Below are 19,840 nucleotides of genomic sequence, written 5' to 3'. Positions count from 1 at the left end.
GTCCTCAGCCCTTTTGTAGCAGCCTTTTACTTCTGTAAAGACTGTGACCTGTGACATGTCCTCTCCTCTGGTCTTCTCTTTCTGCTCTACTGTCCCCCATCATTCTGCCTTGCAAGGTGCTTGTTCTGTCTTAATTCACATTTTTCTTACAATAAAGAATCCCAGAAACTGGATATCATACTCCAGTTAAGCCTTACCAGTTCCAAATAAAGTGGAAAGATTACTTCTCTTTGCACATTCTGGTATAGTAAGTCATCAGCAACATCTCAACGTTTTATGGTAACCTCTAGATTTTTTTCCCCTGGAACTGCTGCCTAGCCATGATGTCATATCTCCAGTGTTAAGACTCTAATTCTTGTTGTCTTGTCTGAAAAATGTCATAGTATTAAGTGAAAAGGTGGCTATAGAAGTCTGATACAGCATCAGCTGGAAATACTTTTTCGTTAGAATGTTTAAAATTTAAAACTTTTTAATGAATATATACTTAATGTGTCACAGTATAAAATAGATAGAAATTGGGGAAGAAACTGCATGGCAAAAGTTGAATCTTTATGATCAATTGTAGGTCCTTCATCCAAAACATCCAATGATAGCTTTAGTTAGAAATAAAACATATCAGCTGACATATGAGAGTTCTCTGTTTTTTAAAGGAAAATGAAATGGATAGTTGTTTGAAGAGGACTGCAGTATAAAAACAGTTAAGGAAAGTCTGTAGTAAGAGCAAAGGTTTAAACATTGTGAAGAGGGCTTTAGACTTTTTTAGTATTTAGCTTTTTTTGTTTGTTTGTTTTAAGATGACTTGTTCATGGCCTTGCTTGAAACTCAGTTTATTATCTTACTGTGTAACATGAAATAATCTGATGAAGTTGAAAGAAACTTTCTCAAGATACAGTACATACAGGTGCTAACAACTCTCATTGAAACATCTGTTCTTGAGGAGATTCCAAAGCTGCCTTCACATGTCACTGGCAAACAAAGACAGATATCTGCTTTTGAACTCGATCTTTTCTCAGTGTTTGACCTATTTAAAATACGGCTATTCAGTATAGAGGTCCAGTGCTGTGATTTATGTTCTCAAATTTCCTCAGAGTTGTTGGCTGTCACCTCTATATGATGTGATAGGTTAGCATACATAAGTTTGTTGGAGAAACAGATACTGTGAGTGGTGAGCATAAGGATCAGCTTGCCTGCAGATGGGAGGGCCTTCATGTTTGAAAATCATCTTATGTGAATGACTTTATAAACTATGTATATTTACTGCTGGTGTAAAAGGGACTGAAAGCGTATGGTTAAAAGGGAATAGTGAGCAGGATTGGAAAACAGTGTAAATTTCATTTTCATAGGATGATGAAGCTAGTAAAAAAAAATTAAACTTTTGTTTATATGTTTTATAGATTGTAAATTATTCAGTTTTCAAGCATGCTTGAATAGAGACAGATGTTAATTAGTTGGCTTTGCTCAATAATAATAATTATAAGTTAAAGTAATAATTGTGTATGGAGCAGTATGAAGGGTAAATACTTATATGTTCAGTGATTTTTTTTTGTTTTTCAGATCTTGCAGCTGAATACATGCAGAAGTTTGAAAAGTTTTGTCTGTCGTGTAAAATTGCCAATTATATTCTTTTGTATATTATTATTTCCATCAGATGCCATTAAAGAAATTTTAAAAAGCACTCCTCTGTATACATAAATTAAAGCTGTTTAGGCCTTTCAAATACAGTTGTCTTTTGGAGCATGCTGTTGCATTTTCAACATGATGAGGTGCCTGGTTGTGCGTTTAAGTAGATTTACCCAATTGCCTATAAACCTAATTATGGCCTGTAGAAAATTATTCTCTAAAGTTCTGTTCTCCAGTTCCTACAACCTAAAGATTAGGGTGTTCTATCTGATAATAAAATAAATTGTGGAATGAAAGGTGCATCTACATCAGTCTTCTGTCTCTGACAGTGGCCAATAGTAGATGCTTAGAGAAAGTACAAGAACACGGCTTTCCTGTTACGGTCTCCCAGCCTCCAGCAGTTTCTGTTCAGGAGACACTTGCTCACAGGTGGTACCTTTGAGCTTAATAGACTTGGCCCTTTCTTCCATGAATTAGATACCTTTTCAATACATGTAAGCTTCTGGCATTTATAAAATCATATGGCAGTAAGTTCCACAATTTACATACATGGTATGTGAAGAAATACATCCTTTTGTTTGTCTTGAACTTGACACCTACAAGTTTTTTTTTGATGCCGGTGTTTTAGTCAGCTGTAGTCCAGACACGTGCAATACGTCTTTCCAGGTCAAATGTCGGATCACAAGGATATTTATGGCCTGATTGTGATTATCGACAGCATATTTATTCTTAATGCTTTAGTCAAAATTTTATTTCCTTTATGTTATGTAAAATGTTATGTAAGTTAAAGTTGTATGAAATGGCTGTAAATATTTTTAATGAAAAACAGAACTCTCTTATAGCTTCAAAATGAATGTTTGCTATTAGAGCAACATTTCTAAAACTAGGTATGATGAGTATCAAAGTTTGTTTTAATAAGAAAATACCTTTTTTGTCGTTCTTTTTGGTTTAATTCTTGTAGGAGTTAAAGGAGGACAATCAAGTGTTGCTAGAAACAAAGACAATGTTGGAAGATCAATTAGAGGGGACCCGAGCCCGTTCTGATAAATTACATGAGTTAGAAAAAGAGAATCTACAATTAAAAGCTAAATTACATGATATGGAGATGGTAAGTGTAAATGGAGAATGACAAAGATAATCAATATGCTTTGAATTTCATTTGCATATCTAATAACAGAAGTGCTTCCAATCAAAATGGTATGGCGGAGAGGAGGAGGGTATCTTGATTTGCTTACATTTTTCAGATAGGATTTCCTGCAGTAGCTTTGCTTGTGCCTGGGGAAGTACAAATTTCAAAGGTAGTACTCGTACTCTTCCTAAAAGCAGTACAGTGTTTAATCCGATAGCTAAAATATAATAAGGAATACAGAGATTCATTAGTAAGAATGACAGAATCGCAATTTTTTTGGATGTGAAAATAGTCTGTTGCCATTAAATACTTAATTAAACCAGAGGTTATCAGTATTTCAAATCCTGCCAATACAGTGACGTTTTTTTCAGAAAGTTTTTCCCAATATAATTTCTCTTTTTAACCAACTCTTCTCCAAAACAGTCAGTATTCTAGAATATCAAATCATAATTTGCATGTTTGAGCTTTTTTTCCCTTTCTCTCTCTCTCTCTCTCTCTCTCTCTCCTTTTTTTTTTTTTTTAAGGTTTTCCTTAGAGGGTTGACAGATTATTGACTTCTTTACTTTCATTTTCTGACAATTTTGAAAGTTATAGCTGTGATTTATTCTTATAAAAGCAAGGTGATTGGGAAGAGCAGTTAATAAAGAGCCAGGTGAGGCACTCTCATCATGTGACCCAATCCTGTTACAGTTTTATTTATTTATTAAAGTAGTCTTTCAATATTCTGGAGAAGATGAAATTCTGCTTCTGTGTCTGTTTCTTTTTTTTATGGTGTGTGTGCGCTATTAAGCCCTACTTATCATGTACACTTGCTTTCTCTTTATTCTGAGAAAGGTGAACTTTGAAAAAAAGTAAGAAAAAAAGTATTGCCATAGGTTAGGATGAGAGGAGGTTCTTTGCAGTATTATTCTTTACTGGTTGTCACCCTTCATTTCTAAGTCTTCCATAATTTTGCCCGTTCCTCCCTATCTCACTGTGTATTATCAAATCAGAAAATCCACTTTGCATTTTTCTGTAGCATAATTTATAAATAATTTTGTGCATTTTGAGACGTACTTTTTTTTCTAAAGTTACATGTGAAATAATTTTTAAGGAGCGTGATATGGACAGAAAGAAGATTGAGGAACTCATGGAGGAAAATATGACTCTAGAAATGGCTCAGAAACAAAGTATGGATGAATCATTGCATCTTGGCTGGGAACTTGAACAGATAAACAGAACTACTGAACTTTCTGAAGGTAAACATAGTAATACTTGCAAACTGATAGAAAAATTGAAAAAAGTCAAGCCATGTGTATTTGAATAGTATTACACAGACTGTTTTTTGGATGGGATGTTTGCTTACATAGTTATCTCTACACCTTTAAGTATACAGGGGAAAGCTTCTTCAGCAGAGCTGCCATTAATTATACTACTTGCAAATCTATTTTAGTTTTATATAAAAATGAGAATTAAAAATTGTAAAATCATGTAAAACTTAAATATGTTAAATACTATTTATATTAAATAAAAAAAATTAAATATATTTTTCCTCACCCTGAGCTGCTGTTAAATAGTCAAACTGCTATTTTTCTTGAAGTCTGGTCAGTAAAATAGCTGTCTGTTCATGCCTGTCTTCTCATTGTTTTTTTGCCTGTTGCCACTCACAAGAAATCCATGTTATGCACCATGGGAACATTCTAGTGAGTAAATATCTGTTAGGGACAGTTGCCATGCTTTCTTTGCTTCGTACTTTCTTTATCTTCTGCCAGATTCTGCATCTAGAGATGTGACAGCAAATGGCTGTAGTCCTTACTGAACTCCAAAGATAAAAATGTCTGGAGCAGTCTCCATGCTTTTCTGTTTCAGTTGGTCAGTGTTGCAAAATGTAAAGGAAGTGTTCTGGCAGCGGAAGTTATCTGCTATGTCTTTCTTCAGAGGCTTACTAGAAAATCAGTGTCTTGATAATTTTTTCATCAAAAAAAATCTGTCATCTCATTGTTGCAGTGTCTTTTCTACAGGTTGGCTATATCCCAGTTAAATCCCTGTTAAATTTCCACCAAAGAAGTTTCCCTATTCTATTGTAGATTCTTTTAAAATTTCATCTAGGGATAAATAATGCATGGATTCCTTTTTTTTCCTGAAGCAGAAAAAATTGCAAAGGTGGGGACAGTCTTCTAATTCTTCTCACCTGCCAGCTCAAGAAACCTTCTTAGAAGTCAGGACAAAGCACAAAGGCTGGACAGAAATAGGAAATTGCAACTCCTGATTTCCAGAGTTACAGTATCTTTTGCCCTCTGAATTGGAGAGATGTGACAGTTCTTGGGGTTTTTTTTTTTCCTTCTCTCTCTCTCTTTTTTTTTTTTTCCCCTCAGTCCTATATATCCTCTCAGATACATCCTGTATGAAAAGTCTCTTGTGATTCTTTTTCACTTAAATGCAGGTGTAATGTCTTGGAGTTATATTGTGTTGCTATTCAAGCTTCTATACTCTTAATGCAGATCGTGAGTCTTCACTTTAATGTTCTCAAAGTTAAGATTTATTAAGGCTCCTTAGAGAAATTGTTTGCAGAGATAGCAAACAAATTTTGATTTCTCCAATGTAGTACTTCTGGTTATACAGTGGATCACATACAAAGGATTAATTTGGAGATATTTCCGCAGCTGCAGGAAAAAAATCTTRTCCTGGTTTGGAATTGAAGGATGAGCGGGACATTTCCTTTTAAGCCTCTGTATTGCTTTATGTTGGGTAAGGGAGGTGAGTCATTAACCCTGAGAAATTATATTCACGTGGAATGCTCTGGAGGATCATCATAGGCTTCTGAATCCCATAAGTATCCCAGCACAAAGTCTGTCCTCTAAGAACTCCAGCTAATGATAAATAACTTTTTATTCACGGTGTTTTTCTTTTAATCCGACAGTACCACAGAAGTCACTTGGTCATGAAGTAAATGAACTGGCATCAAGCAGATTACTGAAGCTGGAAATGGAAAACCAAAGTTTACTGAAGACAGTGGAAGAACTACAAAATGCAGTAGGTTCTGTGGAAGGCAGTAGTTCAAGGATACTAAAAATGGAGAAAGAAAACCAAAGACTTAGCAAAAAGGTAGTCATCATTATATGTTAGGGTCTATGTGGTGTTATGTTGTTTGTAAGTTTGGGTTAAAAAAAACAAACAGCTTATTTGTGCAGGAGAGCTTTTTCTTTTTTTTTTTTAATTATCTTTTTTATTAATTACGAATGTGACTATTTAGAAGGTTCTTATACCTATAAGGGGAAAAATCAATGTGTTGATATTGGAGACATAATGAATAATGAAAGTCCTTTATAGTACTTGGGAAAATTATTTGTTGGGTTTGTTTGTTTTTTGTAATTATTAATTGCACATGCACAGAGATACCAACCAGTCTTCAACTAAGCAAAAAAACTTGGTCATGTGTCCTTGTTCATAGAAATCTTATGCACTGTAAAAACTGAGAAAGAAAGAAAAAGAAAAGGGATGTGCCAAGCAATTGTGGAACAAGGGAATGAAAGGAACTAGTCAAATTTATCCATACTGATCTACAATATTTTACTTTATATGACATATATAATTCGGAGAGTAATTTATTCAGTGATTATCATCACAGAATAGAAGTAAAAAAAATACAGAGACTAATCAGAGTGGAGTGAAATGTCTAAAGCTTCTAGAATATCTGCTGAAGAAAAAGCTGTGTCAGACATTAGAGATTAATCTTGAAGAGAAGAGTAGGTAAGAGGTAGAGGGGGAGAAAGAATTTAAGGGAATCTCTTCTGTCTTCCATATTTTCATGCTTTTTCTGATTTCTTAAAAATATGAAGCAAGCTGTGTGCTACATTGAGCTTGTGTACTGGAAAGGTTGTTGGGGGAAGGGGGGAGGAAGGAAGGTATGAGAAAAATGAAGCAGTAGAGATGCTTATTCAGGGATCAGCCATCAAGAAAATAAAATCCAGACCAAATGTTTTTTGTCCTGCTTTGCATAACCTCTCATTGCCTTTTTTGTGAACTTATTGTGCTTACATGAACAAGAAACTTCCCAGGAAAACACCAGATGCCAACATTAAACACTGTCTGGTTTTATTAATCTTGGAAAAAGCAGAGAACCACTACTGTTGCAAGATGCTCTAAAGCAGATGAAAGGCCATTGGTTATTCTTTGTGAAGGGATTTCTGTGTATCCAGGCTGCTCCTACTGCTTAGTCAAAGCTATTTGGATCCCAGATGTTCTTGACATTTTGCAGCCATGTTACCTTGATGCTCTTACACCATCTCTTTATACTAAACAAATCTGAACCCCATTATCTTCAGGGCCTAGATGTTAGATAGCTGTTACTGGCATAAATCTGCTCCTCTCTAGTTAGAATTAGAGGATTCTGTTAGACTGACCTACCTACCAAATAGCTAAGATTCCAGCGTGATCTGACACAAAATCCCTAAATCTCTCTAGTAAGAAATTTCTGTCCCTACTGTCTTGGGCTATCATAGTTACCTTTCTGTGCTAAGTCAGACTACTTCTAGACATACGGCCTTGTCAAGTTGTAGGATGGTCAGTTGATGATAATCAAGAAGTTCCTTCTAGTGAAAGAACCAGTTCCTCAGTAGGTCCTCAGCGTTCAGAATATTCTGAATAGTGATCATTTGTGCAAAAAGTGTGAAATAGAACAAAATATTAATAACAGATCCTCCATATCTGGTGTTCTATCTGGCTTTCTTTTTCTGGCTGCTTTCCTTTAAAGTATACTGTAAATTCATCTTTTAAAGTTAACCCAGAACCTTACAAATGCAAGGTAGAGACAGTGGCCACAGGAGCGCTGCTCCTAGTGCCCAGTTGGCAGACAGACATACTAAGACAGCTGGACAGTCCACTGGGAAATTTGGATACCAGGTAGAGTGTGATTGCATCTCTGCTGAGGTGATTGAACAGCTTGCTTCTCCTTTGCAGAAATCAATGAAAGTTCCAGTATCCCCATAAAACATATGTTCCTCTGTTAGACAAGAGACCAAGAAAATCTTAATGTCAGAGGGAGAGGCAAGCAGAAGGCTGATCAAACTTTAGTATTCTCATCCTAAGAGGAAGTCTTTAACTCAGGTTTTGGGCTAACTGATGTTGTGCTTTTTGCATATTTCCAATCAGTAAGTTGCTTCATGGAAGAACAAATTCCATTCTAGTATCTTTTTGTGATTTTTATTTCTCAGTATTCAGCAGCAAGTACATGTATAATTCAGAAAATTTGTTTACAGAAATATTTGCCCTGTCTGCAGTCAGATTTATGTCTGGACTCCTACAGGACTGGGGAATGTGGACCAGGACTTGACATAGAATATAAACTTTACAGCAGATGATTCTTTAAAAATGCAATGTGCCTGTTGTTTCTAAGCTACTAAATATAACTTAGATGTGACAAAAAAAAAAAGACACTTCATTATTTTCACTTATAAACTATTTGCTGTCTGGTTACATTACCAGAGTTTCAGAACCATTTGGTGAAACAAATCTATATATTTAATTCCCAAGGAATCTTCATACATATTTCCTGAAATACATTAAATAAGATCAAAAAACATTCGATCCTTATGAGTTAAGAGACTTGAAAGAGTAGTCTAAATATCACTAAAATGGATTTTTTATTCTAAAATATGCTTGGAAAATATCCAGTGTGTAGTAAAATCTGACCAATTTTATGTACAAAAGGAGATTTTTAGATATATTCTTCTGAACCTGGAGAGAAAATTTTGGCAGAGGTGAATTTATCCCTTGAAGAGGTGAACTGTTTCAGGTACAGAATAGAAAGGTCCATTTTATTCTTTCCTTTAGTTTGCTTTGTTAATTTTTATAAAAGTAAAATTACATTTATACATTTATAAGTGTAAGAATAATACTATCATCATTTTTAGGTAGTTTTTAAAATTTGTTTCTTTTTCCGTAGCTTGAAGGGCTAGAGAATGAAATTAGCCAAGAGAAACAAAGTCTTCAGAATAGTCAAAATTTGAGTAAAGATCTAATGAAAGAGAAAGCACAACTTGAAAAGACGCTTGAAGCACTACGAGAAAACTCAGAGCGGCAAGTGAGTAGCAAAATCAAAAGTCTAATTTTGTGTTGTACTGTTCTCCTTTTGTACTTCTTAATAGGCATAAAAAGATTGTGAATGTAGCAGATTTGCCTGAAGAGAATACCTGCAGCAAAATGGCTTGTCTAAGACCTGCAGCCAAGGAGACATGACTCATTTTTAGCTAAGGCTTTAGTGTTAGTTTTAGGGCTTTCTAGTATCTTCTTATGTTTTAGTTTTTCTTATGCTTCTTAGGCTTCCATGGGCCGTGCATTAGTTATAGTTGCTTAGAGGGTGTTGTTCAGCTAAAACAGTAAAGTTGGAGTAGGCCAAACACCTCGTGATGAGAAAACTGAGGTTCCAGAGACTTGGTCAATTTTTGCAGTAATGTTTGAGTTCCACTGGGAATGAGAGCAGCCTGTCCCTCGAAGGCACCTAATGAACAGTGGTGCAGCAGAGCTCTGCTTTGCTGCTGACTTTCCCTCCTGTGTCACCTACCTTCGTGAGCATCTGGGGCAGGAAGCATCACAGCCGTCTTTGTAGCAGTCCCCTGTGTGAGGATAATTTCTTGCTGTGACTTGCAGGTAGATGGCAGAATTTATTTTTAGACACCAGAAACTGGCAACTGGATCTTGGTAAAAGATTTGGGCTATGCCTGAGAAGAGGGGAGAGTATCTGTATCTAATGAGTGCAGAAGCCTTCTACAAGTCTTTGCAGAGCAATTCAGAGGACCTGTGGAAGGGGCAGCCTGCAGGAAATGAGTCATGGAAACTTCTGGAAATACCATCTTTAGTAATCAAGTTCTTCAAAATTAGAATTGTAGTTATCTGTTATAAATTGTATTGATACTTCTTGATGAGACTTAAATTTTATATTAAACCAAAAAATGTGAAAACTACACTATTTTGGAATACAGAATATTTTAAAAATCCTGAAAATTTGTAAAGGCCTTATTTAATTAAATTCCGGACTTATAAATAAACTTAAAAAAAGAATTATGCTTGGCATTGAAGTGGATGATCCAATAAGCTATAAAATTTTATTTTCATTTAAAGAGAATAGTGGGATAATTTTAAAGAAATATGCCTGTTTGCTTTGTTTAGAATTGTTCATTGTTACAATAATTGAATTGTACACTATATGAGAAAAGAAGCATATTCCAGGGGAAAAAGAGACTAAAACTTTTTGGAAGAAGTCATAAGTCCCAGTTCAACCACCAAGAATGTGTGTTGTTTTAAACATTGGAGTAGCAGTGGCATTTCTGTATGGCTATTTATGTTTATAATATACATTTAGGAGCTGTGCTCGATTAGCAGCATCTTTCATGTCTTACAGATCTTATGCTGAAACTGTTTGGAGGGAACTGTATAAAGTATATCTAATTCTCTCAAAAATTGCAAAAGGTATTGATCCTTATGTTAAGATTGGATTGTAGAAACAGAAATATGGAAAATAATTGTGCATGTTCAGTAACATACTAAAAAAAAAGTATAGTAACAAAGAGTATTAGTATGCTAAAATAATGCTAATAAAGAAGTGTTACAAAAATTGCATTTGTCATGAGAGCCTGTCATGAAATCCTCTCATTAATCATTTCAGAACCTTTTGCCATTGCTGGGAACAAAACCATAAATCCTATAATTAATGCTTATATGCAGACTTAAGTATGACAGGAGAGTCCATAATTTTTCTCGGTCTCTTTTTCCTTGCGACTAGCACTTTCACTCTTCTCAAATGTTGTTGAAACATCCCTTACGTTATCTTATTTGTGTATTCTTAAATATTGATCTAAACGTTTTTCTGCACTATTTTGTGGTCTGTTGTTATATACCCAGTAATTTCAATTGGTTTGAAAAAAATCAAGAAATACAGAAGCACAGGCTGCTTTTATCCTGAAAGTAGATATGGGAATATGTTCTCTAAGTAAAATAATTCAGTCATAGCAATGATTTACTTTTTTTGGAGGCTTTCTTGGAACAACACATGCTAACAATTTTTTTTWAAATTGAGAAATTAGTATAGATTTGATGTATTTGTTCCCAAAATGTGATTGACTGTGATCAGAATTTCCTTGTATCCCAAATATCAATTCTATGCTTCTAAATAAAATAAAGACACTTTCGTGTCCTCCACACTTCTTTCTCAGGTTTTGTTTAGAATTTGACTGCAATTTTGATCTTTATGCTTTTATGACTATTTCTAGTAAATATCTCTCTGGAAATGACACTGTGTAAGGAAAATAGGCTAAACYTGGATAAAAGCAACTAAAAATGAAATGAAGCTAACAAAGGGATAGAGCTTTGTTTTGTTTTGTATTTTGTTAAGTTCTGTTTTTGTCATCTTATCCAAGAGGAAGGTATTTGAACATAATGCTTTGATTTATGGTTTTATTGTCAAACTGTTGCCTGTTTACATACACAGTGTTTGTAATACTACAAATAAATATCAGTAGAGTGAGTAATAGAAAGAATTTTTTTTAACTTAAAGGGGAAGTATGATGTAATCTTTTTATTATCTTAGTAGCTTTCAGTTTATATATGGAAAAGTTTATATGTGTTATATATGTATAACATATGTATGTTATATATGTATACATATATATGTATATATGTATAAAGTTTCAGTTTATATATGGCGTGATACTAACTGTAGCTTGCAATTTTTTCCTCCAAATTAGATTAGGCTATTAGAACAAGAAAATGAACATTTGAATCAAACTGTAGCTTCTCTAAGACAACGCTCACAAATCAGTGCTGAAGCAAGAATGAAAGAAATTGAAAAAGAAAATAAAATTCTTCATGAGTCTATTAAGGAGACCAGCAGTAAGTTAAATAAGGTTGAATTTGAAAAAAAACAAGTCAGGAAAGAACTGGAACACTATAAAGAGAAAGGAGAAAGAGCAGAAGAACTTGAGAATGAGTTGCATCATCTGGAGAAAGAAAATGAATTATTACAGAAAAAAATTACCAATTTAAAAATTACTTGTGAGAAGATAGAGGCCTTAGAACAAGAAAACTCTGATCTGGAAATGGAAAACAGAAAGCTGAAAAAAACTTTGGATAGCCTAAAAAACCTCACATTTCAATTAGAATCCTTAGAAAAGGAGAATTCACAACTTGATGAAGAAAATTTAGAATTAAGAAGAACAATTGAATCTTTGAAGTGTACAAGCATTAAAGTGGCACAGTTGCAATTAGAAAATAAGGAACTGGAAAGTGAAAAGGAGCAACTGAAAAAAAGCCTTGAACTCATGAAAGCCTCATTTAAGAAAACTGAACGTTTAGAAGTCAGCTACCAAGGTCTAGACACAGAAAACCAAAGGCTACAGAAAGCCCTAGAAAACAGTAACAAGAAGATTCAGCAGTTGGAAAGTGAATTACAAGATTTAGAGTCTGAAAATCAGACTCTGCAAAAGAACTTAGAAGAATTAAAAATCTCTAGTAAGCGCTTGGAGCAATTGGAAAAGGAAAATAAGTTGTTAGAACAAGAGACTTCCCAACTGGAGAAAGATAAGAAACAGCTAGAAAAAGAAAATAAAAGACTTCGACAGCAGGCAGAAATTAAAGATAGTAATTTAGAAGAAAACAATATAAAAATTAGTAATCTGGAAAAGGAAAATAAATCTCTATTTAAAGAAATAGTTGTATATAAAGAGTCATGTATACGTCTGAAAGAACTAGAAAAGGAAAATAAAGAACTTGTGAAAAGAGCTACCATTGATAAGAAAACTCTTGTCACCTTACGAGAGGTAAATAGAAATTAGTTACCATTTTTGTCTTAATTTGTAATGTAGAGAAATGATAACTATATTTTTGAAAAATACTTGTATACTTTAATGTGTATACTTCTTTAATAGTTACACTAGGGAAAGAGTATATAATAATCAGAATTTCATAATAAATCAGAATAATCATAATAAATAGAGTAATATAATGATATTATGTTTAAATCTGTAGGGTTGCTTGTATACTGTCCTGGAGTTCAGATATATCTTTGTTAAATGAATGTTGCACAGATGCTTTATATCAGTATTTGTTTTGATTGAAACTTTGTCCCTTGACCCTGATGTTTAAGACGAGATTTGAAAGGGAAGTTCTACAGGGAAAAAAAAGGAAGTAAGCAACTAAGGTGAAATTGTACATGCAGTTAGAACGTAATGTCTAATATACCTGAAAGCCAGCAGTTGGAAGGAAGGGAGAGTTAACATGAATGGATTATTCGAGACGTGTGTAATCGTAAAGACATGCCTAGGCACTTCTAGAACTATGACTGCATTATTTTCTTTATGTTATAATACTGACTGTATCTTTTTTGTGTGTGTAAGGACTTGGTGAATGAAAAACTGAAGGCCCAACAAATGAACAATGATCTAGAAAAACTTGCCCATGAACTTGAAAAAATAGGCTTAAATAAAGAGCGTCTCTTGCATGATGAACAGAGCAGTGATGACAGGTGAGAAGGTCAAGGCCTGCCTGGAACAGTGTAGAAATGGGGTTCTTTTTTATTCGTAAATATAAAATGATTTTACTGACTTTTTTTGTATGTGCTCTTAAGTTTTCAGAGACGTTGATAGATCTGAAATGGTACTTGCTACTCTTTGAAATTAATAAGGTGGTTAATATCTTCTTGCATTCGGTCTGTGAAAGTGAGTTCCTGCTTTTGTTGCTAAGAAATTTCTTGAAGTATGCCAATAGTTATTCTTTATGTATGATTAAACTGTTTATTTTAGTTAGCAGTAGGAACAATAGCAGTAAAAGATAATAGGCCTAAGGTGGGTTTTCTTGTTCTTTTTGGCTGCTTGACTGATACAGGTTTTCTCATGGTTTTGTCCTATGAAGGGTAGCTCAAACTCTCTCACACTTCCTTACAATTATTTCCTTCTAATTCTTCCTACCAAAAAGAAACTCTGCTTACATTCCCACTTAGGCCGACTGGGAAGTAGCCAATACTCAAGCTTCTCTGAAACTTCATACTGGCTTACTCGCACTACTACGTCTGCCAGTATAAAGCAGCTGCTATCCTGACATCTGTTTCCTCCACTGTATGTTGTGTGGTGTCTTATCCTGCAGGGATTTAGGGAAAATGTGTGGCAGGAAAAGCAGACTAGTATGGGCCTCTAGCCAATCTTTCTCTCGTGATGCTATTCAGTTGTGCTTTTTATTTTTTTGGAAAAAATAGTCTGGCGTCATGATCTGTTATTACCACTGATTGTCAGGAACACGTAGACTGATTTGAGGTCTTCTATATCAAAAAGAAACCAGATGAGATTTTTTTCTTCAGTTTTCCTTTCTTGCTGCCAATGCTCTGCTGCTGGCATGGGGCCAGGATCCTGTATGGAGAATCTGTTGCCACCTCCTGTTTTCTGCTTTCGCCTACCTTTTCCAGCTCACAGATGAGTTCCTCTCTGTCAAGAAAAGTCCTCAGAACTTTGATTTCTGTGACTTCTTCTGAGTTGAGGGTAGTAGTGTAGCATACAGTGCGTAGTATGAGTTTGTGTTGTCCTTTGGTTAATATACCATATAAAGAAGAACTAATCCTTGAGCTAGAAGAGTTGACGATTACACTGCTTAGATGGAGAAATCCTCACTGAGCAACATTGTTCTAAATAGTGTTCTAGATTTCTAATGTTTGAGGTGAGTGTCCCTGCAAAAGAGAAAAATATTATTTTGCAAATGTGCTTTTAGAAATGACACTATGTGAAAAGGTTTGCGAATCTACTTCTACTTTCCAGACAATGGTACTTGTCCTTTAGAAGTGCTCGTACCTCTCTATAGATTCAGATGTTGCAGGTTCGTATCTCATAGGTTAGTTGGTTTGGGCCATTATATTAATTATGTCCTTGGGTTAAATAATACTAGTATTTTCCTTGCATTTTACAGAATGATGTTATTGGATCTATAAATTTTAATTCAGATGAAAATCTGGAGTTGTGYCTGTGTAGAATTGAGAGTTTTATCCAGGTTTCATTGAATTATTATCTGTAAATGAATTTTTGGCATACTTCTGGCACCTGTCATGACCTGTTCAATTTCTTTCTTTGCTTCCAGGTTAGCCAGGTGTGGGAACAACTCACACAAATAAGTACTTTTCGGCCCACTCTCACAAGTACTTTTCGGCCCACTCTCACACTCTCACAAGTACTTTTCGGCCCACTCTCACACTCTCTTCTGGTTGATATTTCTTTTTCAAGGAGTCAGTGCAGATATTTTGCTGTGTATTCATTGCATTTCAGAAGCACAGCCCAGGGAGCAGGCTAAAGCATTTGTATACTGGTTGACCTGTGCTTGGCACATGTCTGCTGCTGGCCGCAGATCACTGGTAATTTGGTGCTGCCCAGGTGCATTGTTGTAAGAACAGCTGGCACTCAGTTCTCTGCAGATGGCCCTGCAGCAGGAGATAAAGCCTTTCTGGAAGAGTGAAGGGCAAACTTGACTGTCCAGCCCTGCCCATAGGAAAGCACCTCAAAAGCAGATGGACTGTTTGGTGGTATGAGATGTTTGGGTCAGGCTGCATATGATGTGTCCATTCAAGGTGCTCTGGGGGGAGGTGCACAGTAAGGCTTATATCCKGAAGCTGGCCCAGCATCTTATCTAAAGCCTACCTTGGAGCTCTGGCTTGTGACCAAACAGTTTGGGATGTGAAGGAATCTGGGCTACACTACTGCTTGAGCTTCTTCTTAAACCAGAATATAGACCTATCTTTAACAGCTACATGTTGAACTGGAGAACTGTGAATGAGGAATATTTATTTTCAAAGTGAAAAGGTTGGTTTATTTGAAATTATGCACTCTGTAGCTGTCCTGCCTTTCCGTTATTCTCAACTTCTTCATTCATCCAGAAAGTATCTGGGTTGCTTGCTTTATATTATTATCTAGATGAGGCATTAGTAATCATTTGATCAGGCCTGTAGAAAGTTAGATTCATTATGACCCAAGCTACTTTTCAGTGTATTTTTGGTCTGCCTCTCTCATTTTTGGTRACAGAAGGTGAAGTTGCACAACTTCTCTCTCCCTGATTGGAGAGAGCTTGTGTTTTTGTTGAGTATTATTGGTAGCACCTCAAAATCTTTCTATTGGGGCCTAAACTGACCATGTTTTATGCAGTAGCCTTGAAGAGTTTTCCTTTTTGTGTTGTGTCTTTAAAATCGTTGTTGAATTCTTTAAACAAACATATTTATGGAATTAGATGCCCCAATCTGAAATACCCAAATCTCAGTCTGGTTAGTAATTTTTAGCATCCTTCATTATTAGGTGTTCAAAAGGAAGCTGGAAACTGGGTCTCTGCTCTTAGTCTTTTTCTTTCTTTGTGTAGTGCATGATTGTATAACTTTGAGTGACAGAACTTACTTGCAGCTGAGTGTGTGCTTCAGCTTGAGAAGATAAAATGCCATATATTCTATTGGCTTTAGACTACCTATTGGTTCTTAAGTCTCCGTAACTTTTTGGCATATTATAGGGTTCTCATCCCACTCCATGATCTTCTTGGACAGCTTTTTACTATGAATTCTTTTACTATTGGTGTTCTGCTCCAATTTCTGGCTAGATCTAATGCTGTTGTCCGATCAGGAATCTCTTGCCATGTGTTCTGTTTACAGAACTGACAGGTTCTTCAATGGTCAGATTAAAAAGGGGGTATTTATGATTTATTCTATTTTATGCTACTTCTGGAAAAGTGGAATGCTTTCCAGGTTCTGAACACATGTACAGTGACTGAACTGTTTAAAAATGATTAATGACTGTGGTTTTCAGCATTTCCTAAAAAGGCTAATAATTCACTAGAATATCCTGCACTGCCAGTTCCAGGAGATACTGTTCTAAACCAATATACCCCAAATCTGACCACTTCTCTCCAAAATAAGTGGTTTGGGTTTTTTGGGTGCTCTGTAGTATTGTAAATATGGTAAAATTTGGAAGCTTTACGAACCAGGAGTGATAACACTCTTAAAATACCAGCAGCTGGGCTGAGTGAGCAATTTGCACATTTATACATCAAATGAGCATGCACCTGCAGAGTACTGTGTTCCTTCTTCCCTAGCGCCTCTTCTCTGCAAGCAGACAGGAAATGGAAATACTTCACATTCTAATCGAGTTCAGGTCYCTGCTTGCCTGACTGGAGTGGATCCAGAAGGAAGAGTGCTGTCAACACACACACACACACGCACGTGTGCGCGCATGCACACCCTGCACCCTCCCCGCCACCCCTCCAAGCCAGCACACTACTTGGTGTGTTAGTCTTGACATAGCAGATAATGCAGCTTTTTGTATCTCCGACGTATTTTGTTTGTTTGGACTTGATTGTTGAATTAATACGGTAACAGGTGAAAATCGACGTTTCTGGTTCAAATGTAAACTAATGTCTTTACCTGCCTTTTCATCTGAGATTCCAAGGTTCCGTGAATATTAATACTGAAGTGCCTTCGTACTTTTGAATAATTGTTAGAATTCAGGCATTTTTGGAATAACTAGGGAGGGCTACATGGCTACTGTTTTTTGTAGCAGAAGGCTGACAGCCTAAACAATTAACTCAATTTTCAAAGAACTTATCAGAACATTTTAGAATTTAAATACCTAAAATAATTTTTGAAATAACAAACATATATTTCTTTGTGTGATTTCATTGATCAGTAGGTACAAGCTTTTGGAATCAAAATTAGAATCTACACTTAAGAAGTCTCTTGAAATAAAAGAAGAAAAAATTGCTGCTTTGGAGGCTCGTTTAGAAGAATCAACAAACTTAAACCAGCAACTCCGTCAGGAACTTAAAACAGTAAGGAGAAAGGCATTTTCTTCTGTAAGGTTAAATTATCCATATACCAGCTATTGTTATTTTTACGCTTTGCTTGACCTTTGGTGCAAGTCAGAGGAGAAACAGGCATTGCTGGGGGAAAAATGGCTGAAGAGCTCCAAGAACATGTCTGTGGAGTGGAAGAGGGAGGGAAGACCCAAGGACACTCAGCAGGGAGATGTGTAAAAGTCAGCGAGGGTCATAGCAACTGTGCTCAGAACGCGCTTGGCACACAACTTATGGACAGGGCCTGAAGAGCAAGGAAAGGGGAGGGCCCCTTAGCTTTCTGCAGTGTAAAGCAGGGCAAAGGTGCAACTGCTTTTTAAGACAACAATAATACAGGGCAGGTGTTACGATCACATAAAACATTGCTGAGTCATTGGTCTTAGAGTATTTCAGGTAGATAAGTAATTTGTTTGAAATTGATTTGATTTGGGATGCCAGAAACACTCATTTCTCAGTAAATTATATTTTCTGATCTAGCTTGAACAGCTGGAGGGATTAGTTAAAGTAAATATAACCTTCTTGTTTGTTCTACTTTATTATAAAAGTTGAGGGATACAGTTAAAAGCACTAAAATAAAATACAAAATGCAGGTCTCCTGTTGTGTTTGTCATTCAGGTTTTGAATCTCATTTGTCAAAGTGTTTATTATGGTTAAGCTATCAGTACCTATACGCTGTTTGCATGTCATCTCCCCAAATATATTATAGAAAACAAACGTATAAATAAAATAACATATAACACTTCCTGTTCTGTGAAGAGTGATATGGTCATGTAATAAGATGAGATGTAAAAAAATTAAAAATTCTAAACCTAATATAAGTTGTCCTGAATAATTTCAGGTGAAAAAGAACTATGAAGCCCTCAAGCAAAGACAAGAAGAGGAAAGGATGGTTCAGAATTCTCCTCCAAGAAGCGGAGAAGAAAATCAGTCTGTCAGTAAATGGGAGAAAGAAAATCAGGAAACTACCAGAGAATTATTGAAAGTTAAAGATAGATTAATTGAAGTAGAAAGGAATGTAAGATGTCTTTTTAATATTTTTCTGATTTTAATTATTTGCTGTGAGCTGTTCTAGAACAACTTATGAGAGTGTTGCTAAGAAAGTGTGCAATTTATCACCTAATTTATGGACTGAGCAGAACCTGAATTAAATACAATTTATGAAAGAGCTGGATTCTGCAGTGACAGAAGCTGTAAAATTCTTGACCAGCATTTAAAAARAAAAAAGGAAAAAAAAAAAAAAAGGAAGCCTAAACTTGCCCTTTCGTATCTACAGATATTTCACAAATCCCTCTCACGTAATCCTTATTTATGCGAGTTGTGGAGATTTCTCTACTGTTTCTCCCTAGGCACAATATTAGTTACCCATTTTTTTAATCTTAGCCTGTAATGATCATTTCACTGTATTTGTTGCTGTATTTAAGGTGATTTACAGATTTGCTCCACTCTGTATATTTCTGTGAATCCGTTTTAAATCCTTTTCTCTGTACTGAGGCTAAAGTACAAAGAATTGTATTAGTTTCTCACACTGCTTTGTTCATTTTGGAGAAATGTTAGTTCATTAAATGACTGGAAACTCAAATTTTCTTTTTTTTTTTTTATGCTCGAAGAATGCTACACTGCAGGCAGAGAAACAAGCACTGAAAACGCAATTAAAGCAACTTGAGACACAGAATAGTAATCTGCAGGCTCAGATTCTTGCACTTCAGAGACAAACTGTTTCTCTACAGGAGCAAAATACAACTCTACAAACTCAAAATGCCAAGCTTCAGGTAATACTTTCTTATTTTGCTTTTTAAAATAATATTAATTCAGTAGTTTTTCAAGTGAAGAGTTTAAAGCTAATGGTAATAATGTATCATAAATCAAATTTCAGTTGTGGTACAGACATGAAAATCAAAGCAACTTGTGATAATCTGTACTAAGAGCACTCAAATAATAATTTATGATTACTGATTAATAATAACATTTCTAGAAGATGGTTTTAACCCTTCATATTTGTCCTATTTAAACCCTTGAATTTATGCTCAGGAGCAGAGTAGATTCTCTTATCCAGTCTCCTACAAGATCAAAAAATTTTTTTAATTTTTACTTCTAAGTTAAGTCAAGGTAGTAGTGAGTGTATCCAAAGAGACTGTAATATATTTTGTATTTTTTCTATTTTTATAGTTAGGATCAAAACCAAGTAAAAACCATGTCTAAGAGGAAAATTAAGATGTTATTTAAGTACAGAAAATTTTCAAAAACCAAAACCTTTGGAAA

The 19,840-nt window shown here is 35.2% G+C and overlaps 1 protein-coding gene across 1 annotated transcript in view; it reads left to right on the top strand.

Moving 5' to 3' along the window:
- CCDC88A (coiled-coil domain containing 88A) overlaps positions 1–19,840 on the top strand; it is a gene marked incomplete at its 5' end in the record, with an annotated part of 74,348 nt that overhangs the window by 25,288 nt on the left and 29,220 nt on the right. Inside the window, 9 exons of the mRNA XM_026074400.1 lie at positions 2,582–2,728; positions 3,843–3,987; positions 5,649–5,833; positions 8,673–8,810; positions 11,470–12,540; positions 13,117–13,244; positions 17,416–17,557; positions 18,420–18,596; positions 19,189–19,350. Of these exons, the coding sequence (XP_025930185.1) occupies positions 2,582–2,728; positions 3,843–3,987; positions 5,649–5,833; positions 8,673–8,810; positions 11,470–12,540; positions 13,117–13,244; positions 17,416–17,557; positions 18,420–18,596; positions 19,189–19,350 (2,295 nt within the window). The remainder of the gene's footprint in view (positions 1–2,581; positions 2,729–3,842; positions 3,988–5,648; positions 5,834–8,672; positions 8,811–11,469; positions 12,541–13,116; positions 13,245–17,415; positions 17,558–18,419; positions 18,597–19,188; positions 19,351–19,840) is intronic.

This window comes from Apteryx rowi, unplaced genomic scaffold (assembly GCF_003343035.1).
Source record: "Apteryx rowi isolate R43461 unplaced genomic scaffold, aptRow1 scaffold_387, whole genome shotgun sequence".
NCBI lineage: Eukaryota > Metazoa > Chordata > Aves > Apterygiformes > Apterygidae > Apteryx > Apteryx rowi.
This window is presented reverse-complemented; position numbering and strand designations above follow the sequence as displayed.